Here is a 13132-nt window from a genome sequence, read left to right as displayed (position 1 = left end):
TAAATGTAAACGGAAATGATTTGTTATGATAGCTTTGGCCTTTAAATTGTATTAATAAAAATTTACTATTTACAGTAATCCTTTATGAGAACCTTGAACTGCAAATTGTGGAAGGAAAAAAAAAAAGTTTAAATGCAATTTCCTTATTCCTTATAATTTAATACCTCATTGTTTCGATGCAATATCTTGAAATAATGAGGTATGATGTTATATAATATTCAAATTAATATTCAATAAATCTCAATAGATTTTGAGGTGTTAAACATTGAGCTGAAATAATGAGAAATCATGACATAATATCTTGAAATAATGAGTTAAGTCAAAAATAATGACATAGCACTTTAACTGCACAACTTTCAGGTTCAGTGCGTCTGCAGTTCTTTCACTTAACAGGATATACACACACACACACACACATGTATATGTATATATATATATATATATATATATATATATATATATATATATATATATTTGAATTGTATGTATTGCATTGTGTTGTCTGATATTTCTTTATACAGTATATTTTCTATATAATTGTAGTTATACGATAAATAATCAACTTAAGATACTTGGACATAAATATAATCTTTATAAACAGTATCAGTCTATGGGTATTATAAATTGGTTATTGTTTGCACATTTATACACAGTTAATATTTTACAGTGTGATCATGTGATTACACACTTGTATACTGGTGAGCTTTATGAATGATAGCTAACTGGCCAACATTGAATGCTGACTCTCAAGTACAGTAAGTCATAAGCGCCCCATTATAAATGTTTAACTGTCTGATATTTTAGGGAGAAAATCATCTTTTTTGATTTAAAAAATTATGCGAAAATGATTTTGTCAGTAACTTAGCTGAATAATAGTTAATTGTGATTTAACTATTAAGAAAAAGTGTGCTTATAAAAAATGTAGCAATTAGTAGTGTTAAATAATAGATAGACAATAAGGCAATAATTTATTAAAGCTTCACAAACTGAGGAGCATCAGAAGCGCATGAACAGCTTCAAAATCTTGAAAACATTATCTCAATCTCAATTATACTATGCATTGTAATGTTGCAAGAGGGACTGTTGAGAGTGAGTCTGGTACTTTTCCACTACTAAACATGGCCTAGACCTGGCAACTTCCACATGAAGAGAGTTTAACTGACATACCACAGAACTTTTCCAAGGGGCCATCAACAAACATGCAGGGATATCCTTTTACCTCATCACTAACTGCTTCAAACTAAAATTATACCAATAACCTTTTACAAATGAGATGCTTTGAACTGCCAACATCCATCCATCCATCCATCTTCAACCGCTTACTCCTTTTCAGGGTCAAGGGGAACCTGGAGCCTATCCTAGGGAGCATCAGGCACAAGGCGGGGTACACCCTGGACAGGGTGCCAGTCCATCACAGGGCACACAATCACACACACATTCACACACCCATTCATACACTACGGACACTTTAGACACGCCAATCAGCCTACCATGCATGTCTTTGGACTGGGGGAGGAAACCGGAGTACCCGGAGGACCCCGCAGCACGGGGAGAACATGCAAACTCGATCGACTGCTCAAGAACAGACGGAGCTGAAACTGGTTATGGTAGTGGGCATTTCCTTTACTGACAGCAGTAGACCAATCACAACAGACTGGGACATCTGACCAATCGGAGCAGAGTATGCTCTCTGAAAGGAGGAGTTTAGAATGAATCCTTTAGAACGGATCATTGAACGAGTCGTTTGTGACACTGGGGGGGAAAAAAGATAATGCTGCAATTTAAATTATGAGCACATTAAAGTGTTTTTTGACCTTGGACACATGTATGAGACCTTTACAACAAAATTAGGCACGTTTTAAAACCATAACAGGTGCGCTTTAAAAAAAAAAAAAAAAGAAAGAAAGAAAGAAAGAAAAAAGAAAGGCAGAAAAGCATTGTTTTCAGGTATCTCCCATTGCTATGTAGCTGGTCTCTTAAATGCTCCTAAACAGGTCTCCTAAATGGTATGGCTAAACCCAGATGTTGACATCTCTGTTGCTTGTGTTTAAAAGATTCTTTACCTGGAAACCAGTATACAGAAATGCAGGGAGCCAATCAGATTGCAGCCTTAAGTTTCTGAAGCTTCCGGCCAGACAAGTGTACAAAAAAAGTGTACACTGTGTGCCAGTGTCAGAGGCTAAAGCTATTTCCACTGAAGCACTTTTACCTTCAGCTATTGACAGTTTTTTATATATATATTTGTTCCAACAAGATGTCTCCTAAGCTGACATGTCAGGGTTTCGAATGACATGCAGGCATGATTACTGCTAATAACAAGTCATTACATTAAAGTGGACTCCATGCGTTGACTTAATTTGTTCCTTCAAGACTCACCATCTGTTCCAAGATTGAGTTTAATCAAACCACGGCAGACCTAATCTAACTCGCTATATAAATCACCAAGCCTTAGGTGTTTAACTGGAAGATTCTCGAATCGTGGGCGGTTGCAATGAAGATCACATTCATGATAATCAAAGAGAGAGAAAAAAAATCAATAAAAAAAATGTAAAAAATTCAGTGCCATGTACAATATGTGTGGTATAAAAATCACATTAAAGCCATACTTAAATTGTTGCTGCGATTTATGAAAAGCCATGGATTTCCTACATCAAAATGTTAATGCACACCTAAACACGCGAGCTGATAAGTGCAAGATCAGTCAACCCCTACTGTCTGTTCAGGGATGTAAATTGAGAGGCTGGCATTACGGCTCACACAGACATTCAATAACCGATTCTAATGATGATATATGGTAACTGAGTACCAATTTATCCAATACATCAGCCTCTGTAACTCAGCCCTCCATCTTCATTCAGCTGCCGCAGCCCGTCAGTCTGGCAATGATGGGAGCCTCAGGGACTCAGTGATTCATTATTCACACCGCAAATATGATTCTCAATCAACACGCCAGAGGATGAGTCCCTTTCACTGCTGTCACGGTTTCGTCTTGCCCGTTGTCTGAAAGGCTAAATGTGTGCGCGGTCAGAGAGGAGCCCAACACCATCCAATCATGTTAGAACCCAGAAGATCCTATCAGACATGCTTCTGTACTGATCATGTCATTAACTATTGCAAATGCCAGTCCAGCTTCAGGTAGGTGTCCCCCCCCCCCAAGCCCTAAAGATACAAAAAATAAACACAAAGCAAACTGGAGGCTTTCCTTCTCTTGTTATTGAACATTAAGAGAGGGATTTGGCTGCTTGTGCATTGCTTTCATGTGCAATAAACCTGCACCACATCAAAAAAAAATAATAATAATTCACAGTTCTTCACAAGAGCTCCTTAGTCCATACAGAGAAATCCAGCGCTCACGAGAGCGACTTCTTGACACTTGTTTAGTTAATTTGGTAGTTTGTTCTACCCACCCTGGAAGATCAATGCTCAGACTGGACTTCAAGCTAGCTTTTCTTCTTCCTCCCGTTGTGTTATTTCATCTTCGTCCTTTCATTTCTCCCTGGCCTGGCTTTTCATTTGGGCCGGCTGTCATGAAGCGAAGTTCCCTCAAGCAGAGAATCCGAAAGGCCCGCGCACAAGTCACAACTAGACTTCATAAATGAGTACTGAGAGCTTCGGCCCCCATTAAAAACAGCAGGCCTCATTGCAAACAAGCTGCTTTCTGAAGCTCAAGCTGCTACAGGAGGGTTAAAAAAAAAAAAAAAAAAAAGAAAGAAAGAAAAGAAAAGAAAAGAAAAAAAAACCCCAGGCTGGTAAAGAGAGTAGGAATGTTCCTGAAAAATGCATGTGCTTCTATTCAAAACATCAACATTTATTAAAACATGCTGTAATCAATGTGTGCTGCTTGGAGGACATAAGTGCCAGTCATTATGAAGAAGAATGGGAGTGATAGAGTGAGATAGTGAGAGTGTTCGTGACGAGGAGTGCAGTTAGGAGAAAGTGCAGCTGTAAGCCTAAACGCAGGAGCTTCATTGATTCCTGATCCCAATTTACACAATACAGAGATAAGACTCTGAGTTTTCAAACTTCATTTCACTGTCAGACCTCAATTAATACTCACAACCTTCTCGTTCTGTTTAAGCACTATCTCACGCTGTCTGTCTCTCACTCCGTCTCACTCTCTCACAATGTCTTTCAGCATCTGAATGTCTCTCGCTCTCTGTGTCTGTTGCTTCGTCTTTTTCTTGCGCTCTCTGTGTGTCTGTCTCTTGCTCTGTTGCATGCTGTGTTTCTCTTGGTCTGTCTCTTGCGGTCTCCCTCTTTGTCTCTCACTCTCAGTGATCTCAGTGTTTCTTTCTCTCTCCCTATCTGTCTATTTCTATTTCTGACCGTCTCTCTCCCTTCAACAGTCTTTCTCTACACCCATTTCTCTCTTGCTGTCTCGCTCACTCCATCTGTTTCTCTGTCCCTCTCGCTCTCTATCAGTGTCTCATGTTCGGTCTCTCTCCCTCTCTCCCTCTGTCTATCACTCTCTATCCCCTCTTGCTGTCTCACTCTCTCAATATGTCTCTCTGGCTCTACCTCCCTCCATCTGCTTGTCTGTCTCCCTCTATCTCTGTCTATTTGTACATCTGTTTCTTTCTCTCTCCATGTCTGTTTATTTCTATTTCTGATGGTGTCTCTCCCTTCAACAGTCTCTCTCTACAACCATTTCTCTCTTACTCCAACTGTTTCTCTGTCCCTCTCGCTCTCTATCAGTGTCTCATGTTCTGTCTCTCTCACACTCTCTCTCTCTGTCTATCACTCTCTATCCACTCTTGCTGTCTCACTCTCTCAATTTGTCTCCCGTGCTCTATCTTTCTCCCTCCAACTGCCGGTCTGTCTCCCTCTCTCTCTGTCCATCCATCTACGTCTCTTTCTTTCTCTCCCTCCCTCCTTCTCTCTCCCTCCATCTGCCTGTCTGTCTCCCTCTGTCCATCCATCTGTCTCTCTTTCTCTCACTCCCTCCCTATCTGTTTATCACTCACTATCCACTCTTGCTGTCTCATTCTCTCAATTTGTCTCTCGTGCTCTATCTTTCTCCCTCCATCTGCCGATCTGTCTTCCTCTCTCTCTGTCCATCCATCTCTCGCTTTCTCTCACACACGCACACACAAGCAATATGCAGTTAATTATTGAAAGGATACTTACTGGTTTACTAAATGAATTGATTTAATTGAACTGAAGATGCTCTCTCTAATGTCCTGCCTCAGGGTTCCTTTGGCCTTCAGAATCTCCACAAAGTACTAGAGAGGAGACGGAGAGAGGAGAAGCAGGAGAAAATTAAATCGTTCCGACGCCACTCGTTCATAACTCTTCATCTTGTGAGTGTCACCTTACACCCAGCACACCCTTGAGACACACAGGAAAGCATTTCGCATCAATGGCACCTCAATTATTTTTAAAAGGTTAGGCGCATAACTAATTCAACACGACCCAAGGGCAGGGGAAAACCTGAAGGAGAATATATAAATTCTCATGAAAATGTGCGTGGGGTTTAATAATCAGCCACTTACCTAACAAAACACGCTGCAAAACAAGAGGAATAATGCGGTACAGCGTGTTCACTCTCCAGATTCAAATATTAATCGTTTCGACGCGTGCGGAAACAACGACGAGTACAGAAACAGCTGCAGTGCGCTCAGGTCATTTAGGAATAAAATGAGCTGTCGAATTGAATGTGCTCAAGGCCGTCGGTGAGTCAGAAACCACAGAAGGAAAATTGTGTGTGATAGTGTCACGAATCATTCAAGAGTCAAATAAAAACTTTAGGAGTACTACTTTCAGGCGGAGATGAGTGGACCTCAGATATCCGAGTAATAGCTTGGATTTCTGTACAGCTTTTACATTTCAGCACACAGATTGTTCTAAATTGCACTAAATTCATAAAAAGCTCATTTTAGACCACATCTCTTTTGTGGGATTGCTATAATGAGGTGCAGAAGCACTCACTGTGGTGATCAGGTCCAGCTTTGCGCAGTATCTCTGCTCGCTCTGGACCAGCTCTCGCCCTGTCCGCTTCCTCTTCCTGTCCCAACGTTCCCGCTGCTCTTGAATGCTGCGCACGCTGACAGGAACGTACGGGCTCGGAGAAAAACTCATGACTGTCCAGCTGAAGGTTCGTTCTGGAGAGCAGGGGGGAGGGGTGTTTCCTTTATTCTGAAATATCCCTTGTTACTTATACCACACTTATGACAAAACATTCATGTATAGAGAGAAATACGAAACAGACCACCATGAGGATATTAGATGATCTATTATGGTTGATCAATGTCCTGAGTAATATCTAATGCTCTCAGCACTTCATAATTTGACTAAGCCTGTCACTGTTATTACTTATACCACATCGCTCTGATTAGCATGGATTTGTTTTTTAGAACAGCAGCTCTGAGAACAGTGCTGGCTATAATTCAAACTACAGGTTTATAATGATGCCTTTTTTTTGTAATACGCTAACATTTCTTTAGCAACAACTCAAACAAGAACTTCTATGATGGATGCTCCACATAAACACATTAAAAAAAATATTTATGGAAGGAGTCTCCAGTGTCAGTGCTTTGTAAAGCTGTTGAAGTTTTTGGTTTCTTGGTAACGTGATAAGTTGCTTTTTTTGGCCTTTTAATTTCAAGGGACAGAAAAAGAAGCAGGTGACAGAACGTGTAACTGTAATTGGATAAAAAGCGCATGTTCATTAATTTAAAAAAATGGTCATTGTCAAATCGCGGTGGTACAAGTACAATAAAACACTTTGGGATGTGCTGTTGCTCGAACATAATTAACTTCAGGGTGGTAAGAAAAATTACACCATTTGGGTTTGAGATCGAAAAGATAAATATGATGAAGACTACAGATCAGAATTTCAGCCTTCATTTCTTGATATTTATATCTAGATATGTTTAATCTTAGAACATGGCAAAAAAATGTTTTTAAAAACACACCCATTTTTTTGGGGGACTGACAGGTGTTTCTTGCCGCCCAGATGTGTCCTGTTAGATTTATTGTTTAAACACTTAATGTCTCCGACTGTCTACTCTTGGTTTGAGGCCTGGGTTTTGCCTGTGAAACTGCATTTGTTGTAAACCAACATGAAGATCAAAGAGCTGTCTATAGGAGAAAAGCGGGGAAAATCCGTCAGAGCATTGGGCAAAGCCAATACAACAACTTAGAATGTCCTGAAAAAGAAAGAAACCACTGGTGTACTAACATCCAGACATGGTCAGACAAGGAAAAACTCAAAAACGACAGTTAGTGACACCACCAACAGCCTCCACAGGGCAGGGGTGAAGGTATTACAATCCACCGTTCAAAAAAAAAACTTTGAGAGAAGAAATATAGAGCACACACCACAAGATGCAAACCACTCATCAGCAGTAAGAATCAGAAAGCCAGACTGAAATTCACAAAGAAATATGGAGAGGTCTGGAACGGTCTGGAACCAAGATTAACCTCTACCAAAGTGATGGAAAAGTGTGGAGAAAGAAAGGTCCTGCTCATGATCCAAACCATACAAGCTCATCATTCAAGCATGGTGGAGGTAGTGTCATGGCTTGGGCTTGCATGGCTGCTTCTGGAACGGGTTCACTAATCTTTATTGATAATGCAACTCATGATGGTAGCAGCAGAATGAATTCAGAAGTCTACAGAAACATCCTGTCTGACAATTTACAGAGAAATGTATCCAATCGAATTGGGAGAAACTTCATCAAGCAGAACGACAATGGCCCAAAACACACCGCCAACACAGCAAAGGACTTCATCGAGGGAAAAAGGTGGAAGGTTTTAGATTGGTCAAGTCAATCACCAGAATCACCAAAAGGTGCCATGTTGTTTAACACATCTAGATGGAAATATCAGGAAATGAAAGCTGAAACTGTGATCTATCATCTCAGATTCATCTATTGATCTCAAACTCAAATGTCTTCAGTGTATAGCACAAAAAAAAAGAAAGAATTAACCTTGTGGTTCCAATACTGTCAGAGGGGACTGTACATATATTGTAGAAATGTCATTAAATATCACGATATGATGTTGCTGTCATATCGCCCACCCCAATCCTATGTACGTTAAAAATATTACCAACTAGAGTGCCTGATTGAACTCATGATAAACCATATGTAGGCCATCAGCCCTGTCTGAACCTCCAATTAAAGGAAAGCAGTTTCACACATCCGACACACACTCCCCATCACTACAGCACATTCTTGATCTATGACCTAGCCCGCTCTCTCCTAAACACAGTTCCTCCATCTCTCTCTCTCCATCTCTCTCTCTCTCGGTCCCCCAGCACTAGGGTGTCCTCCCTGCACTGCCTCATTAGTGTCAGCTCTAATGGAGCATCAGGGCAGGAGAGAGGGACAACACCACCACTTTAACAGCAATTAACCCTTGTGCTGTCCCCAGGGAAACTGGCGTCAGCTGCTCTCTAACATGGTAAACAAGCCACCGCCATCAGCGCAAACCAAAGCAGGGGGAGGCTCACTCTCTTCTCCTAAGAGCCGTGTGCGATGGCTGCCAGCAGAGCACTCATTAACACCTCGGACCAGTAGCTTGACTGCTAGCAAAGGTGGATTATAAAAGGTGCCATAACAATGTGCTGTTTGTCCACTTTAGTGTAGCCGTGCTTGCATAAGCAGTGTCAGTCAACTAGCCTCAGCTCAGCGCGCGTCTGGCAGCCAAATAGCACAAATAAGCAAGTTAAAAAGTCAGAAGTGATAAGTACACCATGTAGCCCTGGTTATATCTACACTAAGCAAAGCCAAGATGTTTTACTCTAAATTGCATCACTTCCCTTGCACAATCATCCAATTTTTAAGGGGATATAGCAGCATTTTCGGCCAAGTGAAGCCAATTAAAGGCCAACTGACGAGGGCAGGGGGGGAAAACGGTGCATAGCAAGCAAATCAAAAGAGTAAACAAGCGTACACTCAACTGGCTCAAGTTCCAAATGACTTTCTGATGCTGTAATTAGGATTTATGTGCTTTCTATTACCACTTGACCGCTTGGCAAAAACAAGATAGGATTATTAAGCCTATTTGTAAACTTTGTTCCACAATTCGAGCTTGAAACCATATTCTCTTGGTAAGTAATTTTGCTCCTTTCTATGAATAAACACTTGAAATAAGCAATACGTGCCAATTAAAGCCAGTCGATGTAATCAGATACCAGCAATGTCTAATATGCAAGGAATCTGCAATATTCCCTGGCAGACAATTATTGTTTGTTTTGGAAATTAATAAAGTCAAGAGACATGATTCTAAACACCTTGAGAAATAGGCCAAATTTGCCAATTAATTAGATTTTATTTATCTTGCCAATAAGAAAACTAACAGCAGCTTACCAAAAAGCAATCAATTATGAATCTAGCGATCTGTATAGGCTACGAATAAATTACAAATAAAGCAGACAGCATTAAAAAAAAGTCTCACAAAGTGATCACATATGAGAACAGAGAAATAAAAGATGTAGGCTATATTATAAGTAAGGAATAAAGAGGAATAAAATCCCAAAGTGTTTGATTCCTTTTATACAACAGTACTTTCCAATGATTAGGCCTAGATTTTTATTGATAATGAGATGATATACTTTTAATCTATTTATAGTTATCCTTAATGTTTTGGAACATCCATGAAACAAATTAGTTCCTGTTATCACTCACATTATAACAGCTAGAAAACAGGCCTTCCCTCGCCAACCTCTTTTCTTTTTTTACTCTCGTGAAATTAATAAGGCAAATAAAGCGGCTTCTCATGTTACCCAGAAACCACAAAGCCCTCTGTTCATTTATGTAAACAAATCTTGCAATTTAATAATGAGCAGATGGACCAAGCAGCAAAAACATCCCGATGCTGCCACACAGTTATACTCATTTAGTTTACTTCAGTAAGTAGACTAATTAAAAACTGCAAATAAATACACAACGTGTTTCCTGAGGCAGTGATAGGAAACTCTGTGCCACTGTTAGTTACATCAGAGTCTACCAGCTACAATTTACTATTTATTTATTCATTCATTCATTCATTCATCTTCAATAACTGCTTTATCCTGGCCAGGGTTGTGGTCTCAGGAGCCCGTCTCGGGAACACAGGACATGAGGCAGAAATACACTACGAATTTCCCCTCTATCACTGTTATGATGTATTACCTATCTGTATGTAAATGCAGTTCATAAGATTTCAAAACAACTGTACATGTTTTCTTTGCCCCGGAATGGTGTCTCTTTGAAGCAGGACAATTAGCAGTATGTTCTTCCACCAGGGCCTCAAAACCTTAAGAACAAAAGCTCGTGCAGAACACAGCCCATCCATAAAATATGAACATGCAGGTATCATTTGATTTGAACTCTTATGGTGGTCATGTTTCAGCAGACAAAAAGACAGCTGTCACTACTTTCACCTCTAAAAAGCCTGGTGAGATCAGAGGCTTAATGAAAGGGGTAAAACACTCCTTACAAATACAGCGAGGTGACCATTTTTAAAGAAAAATCAGTGGCATTTTTTTAACGCTGTGGAGGAATTTTGCTGTCATGGTTTGGGTTCATTTATCCTCTTAGACGGAAGTTTTACTACAAATAAGCACAGAGTTCTTCGGATTATGATGAAACATTCCTATCCTGATGGGAGTGGTCTCTTCCAGGATGACCCCGCCCCCACCCACTAGCTCACTGAATTGTTCCGTGAGAATGACAATACTATGGGCTTTCAGTTTTGCCAACATATTGACTAGGTTTTGTAACTTTTTAATACGGTTTTACCAACGTTATTTAAACCTTGGGAAAAAAAAAGTGAACAGACATGGGCAACTGTCCTTCACCTCCAGCTCACATCACAGCACCAATCATCATTGTTCCCAACAACCAACCCCCAATGTTCCTAACAACTAATCACCTCTGTTCCCAACAACCAACCACTGATCGCCATTGTTAGTCCTAACTGCACACGTCTTCATTTTAAACTCTCGTTTGCTACATTTAGGAGTCACTAAAGCCTGTTATTGTTTTCTGTAACCTTTTTTTTTGTGCCTATTTCCTGACTTCTCACCACCACCGACTATGCTTACATACATATCACTATTCTGATATTAAACATGTAAACACAGCAATCCGATTGTCTGATTCAGATTAAGACAATAATCTGATTCAACAAATTCCAATTCCCAACCCTCGAATATGCCCGTTTTAATCGGAAATGTGTTGCATGTAAACACCTTATTCAGAAAATCCCCTGAAAGGAGATATATGCACATGCTCAGTCCACAAGGAATTGTGGGTGCTAACAGATGCTTAGCTGTAGGCTAGGTATTTATGAATGGCCACTCAGACAAACTTACAACAATCATGTGTACAGGAATATTCTAATTTCCTGTACGCATATAAACATCGTATTCTGAATACGGCTGCATCCTGAATACAGGCCTTAAAGGGAATTGGATGTGCATGTAAACATGGTCAATGAGTATTTTTGTCTGTGTTCTTGATAGAAAATTATAGTATTTTGTAAACATATAAAGAGTTGGTTTGATTCTATTTTGTAATGCATAAATAGTTAGTTTGTGGTGCCATGACCAAAGACAACTTATTTATTTTAGAAAGAAGTCATTATCCATTATTTTCTATTCTGATCAAACTCAAAACTCTAAATTTGCTTTGCAACAGTATTTTATTCTAAGTGTCTTTAGAAAATCTTTCTGATTCATCTAACACCTTTTGAAATGCAAATAATCATGATGAATGAATAAATATGCAAATCAGTCCCTTACGTCATCTGGCAACTACTGAGCGCGTATTAGCTACTTTACCCTGAAAAGAGATGCCATTACTGGACGTTCATCACTCCAGCACAGTTTCAGAGACTTGTACAGTCTAATTGACTGTACAATAATTGACAGTCTAACTTGTACAGTGAAGATGTTCTGGAGGCTTCTTTCATTTGTCACCTGTCTGTATTTAGCCTTTTTTTTTTTTTTTTTTTGAGGAATGTCGTTACCGCACGAAATCACCGGACGTTACATTTACTCCGAATATTCACACTATCCAGCCGATTTCTTCTCTTGGCCTTTTTCCTATAGATAAAACACCTGCATAATATGTAAGTTACTTATTCAAAACAGCCCTGTTCGTCGATTATTTGTTTGTGTTTACTACCACGAGGTAGAAAAGTGAAAATGGCACTTTTTTTTTAACCAAAATCAACTTATTTGGATAAACGTAAAGCATAATAAATGCAGTCCTTTCATATTCGTTTGTAATGTTCTATAATATAATAAACACTGACTAACCTGACAGAGTGTGTATCCTTTTCAAATTGAATCCAGGCGGTCTTTTTTCTAGTCTAGGAATTTCCGGGTTTGCGTCGATTTCTATTGGCTCCCGGATGACGACGTCTTGACGTCACGAGGAGCGTCTTGGGAGTGGGTGATGCCATTCTGTCACTGAGTAATAATACTAATAATGCTAATGCTACTACTACGAATTACAATAATAACAACAACAATCATCATCATCATCAACAATAATAATAACAACAACAATAACAATGATAACAGACAACAACAACTATTATTATCATTATCATTATTATTATTATTATTATTATTATTATTATTATTATTATTATTCTCTTTATTTACAGTAGTAGTGGTAATACATAATAGAACCCCCAATGATCCATGGAGCATAGCCAGTAGTTTTGTTACAATGCTGAAATAGGTTTAATCTAAACTTCAATATCTCAAAAACAATAAATATAAATCATTTGGACCTAATGTGTTCTGTCGACTGAAATTTAAGGACAGATGGGCAGATGGAATAGTTTGATTATCTTTGGAGGGGGTCAGTGAAATTTGTTTTTCGACTTAAAGGATCCCTATATGCCAAAAGTTTGAGAAGCAGTATCTTAACCCCCAGTCTTGTAGACAGAGACATTCAGCAGTAATCTGCTATACAAAGTCAAACTGTGAATTACTGTACACAGTGACATTCATGAGGAGAAAGCGGTGAGACAAGACAGATAATGCCAGTCTCTTTTTAGCTCATGTTCTTTTTGCAAGCCTGCTGCTAGAAGAATTGGCACTTGGTTTGGAACAAAACATTAATTAGCTTTCTTGTAGAACTTGTTATTTCACCATCTTTAGCTCAGCTTTGTAGCTATATACAGTATA

At 39.3% G+C, this 13132-nt stretch overlaps 1 protein-coding gene across 4 annotated transcripts in view; it reads right to left on the bottom strand.

Annotated features, from left to right (window-relative positions):
• Positions 1 to 12394, bottom strand: part of arhgef39 (Rho guanine nucleotide exchange factor (GEF) 39) — a 58695-nt gene extending 46301 nt beyond the window's left edge. For all 4 annotated transcript variants that reach the window (XM_053650330.1, XM_053650328.1, XM_053650329.1 and 1 more), the window contains exons 1-3: positions 12251 to 12394; positions 5929 to 6101; positions 5128 to 5222 (exon numbers count right to left, since the gene is read on the bottom strand). In XM_053650330.1, the coding sequence (XP_053506305.1) occupies positions 5128 to 5222; positions 5929 to 6078 (245 nt within the window). In that variant the 5' untranslated portion in view covers positions 6079 to 6101; positions 12251 to 12394. The remainder of the gene's footprint in view (positions 1 to 5127; positions 5223 to 5928; positions 6102 to 12250) is intronic.
• Between the last annotated feature and the right edge of the window lie 738 nt (positions 12395 to 13132).

This window comes from Ictalurus furcatus, chromosome 19, assembly GCF_023375685.1.
Source record: "Ictalurus furcatus strain D&B chromosome 19, Billie_1.0, whole genome shotgun sequence".
Classification (NCBI taxonomy): domain Eukaryota; kingdom Metazoa; phylum Chordata; class Actinopteri; order Siluriformes; family Ictaluridae; genus Ictalurus; species Ictalurus furcatus.
This window is presented reverse-complemented; position numbering and strand designations above follow the sequence as displayed.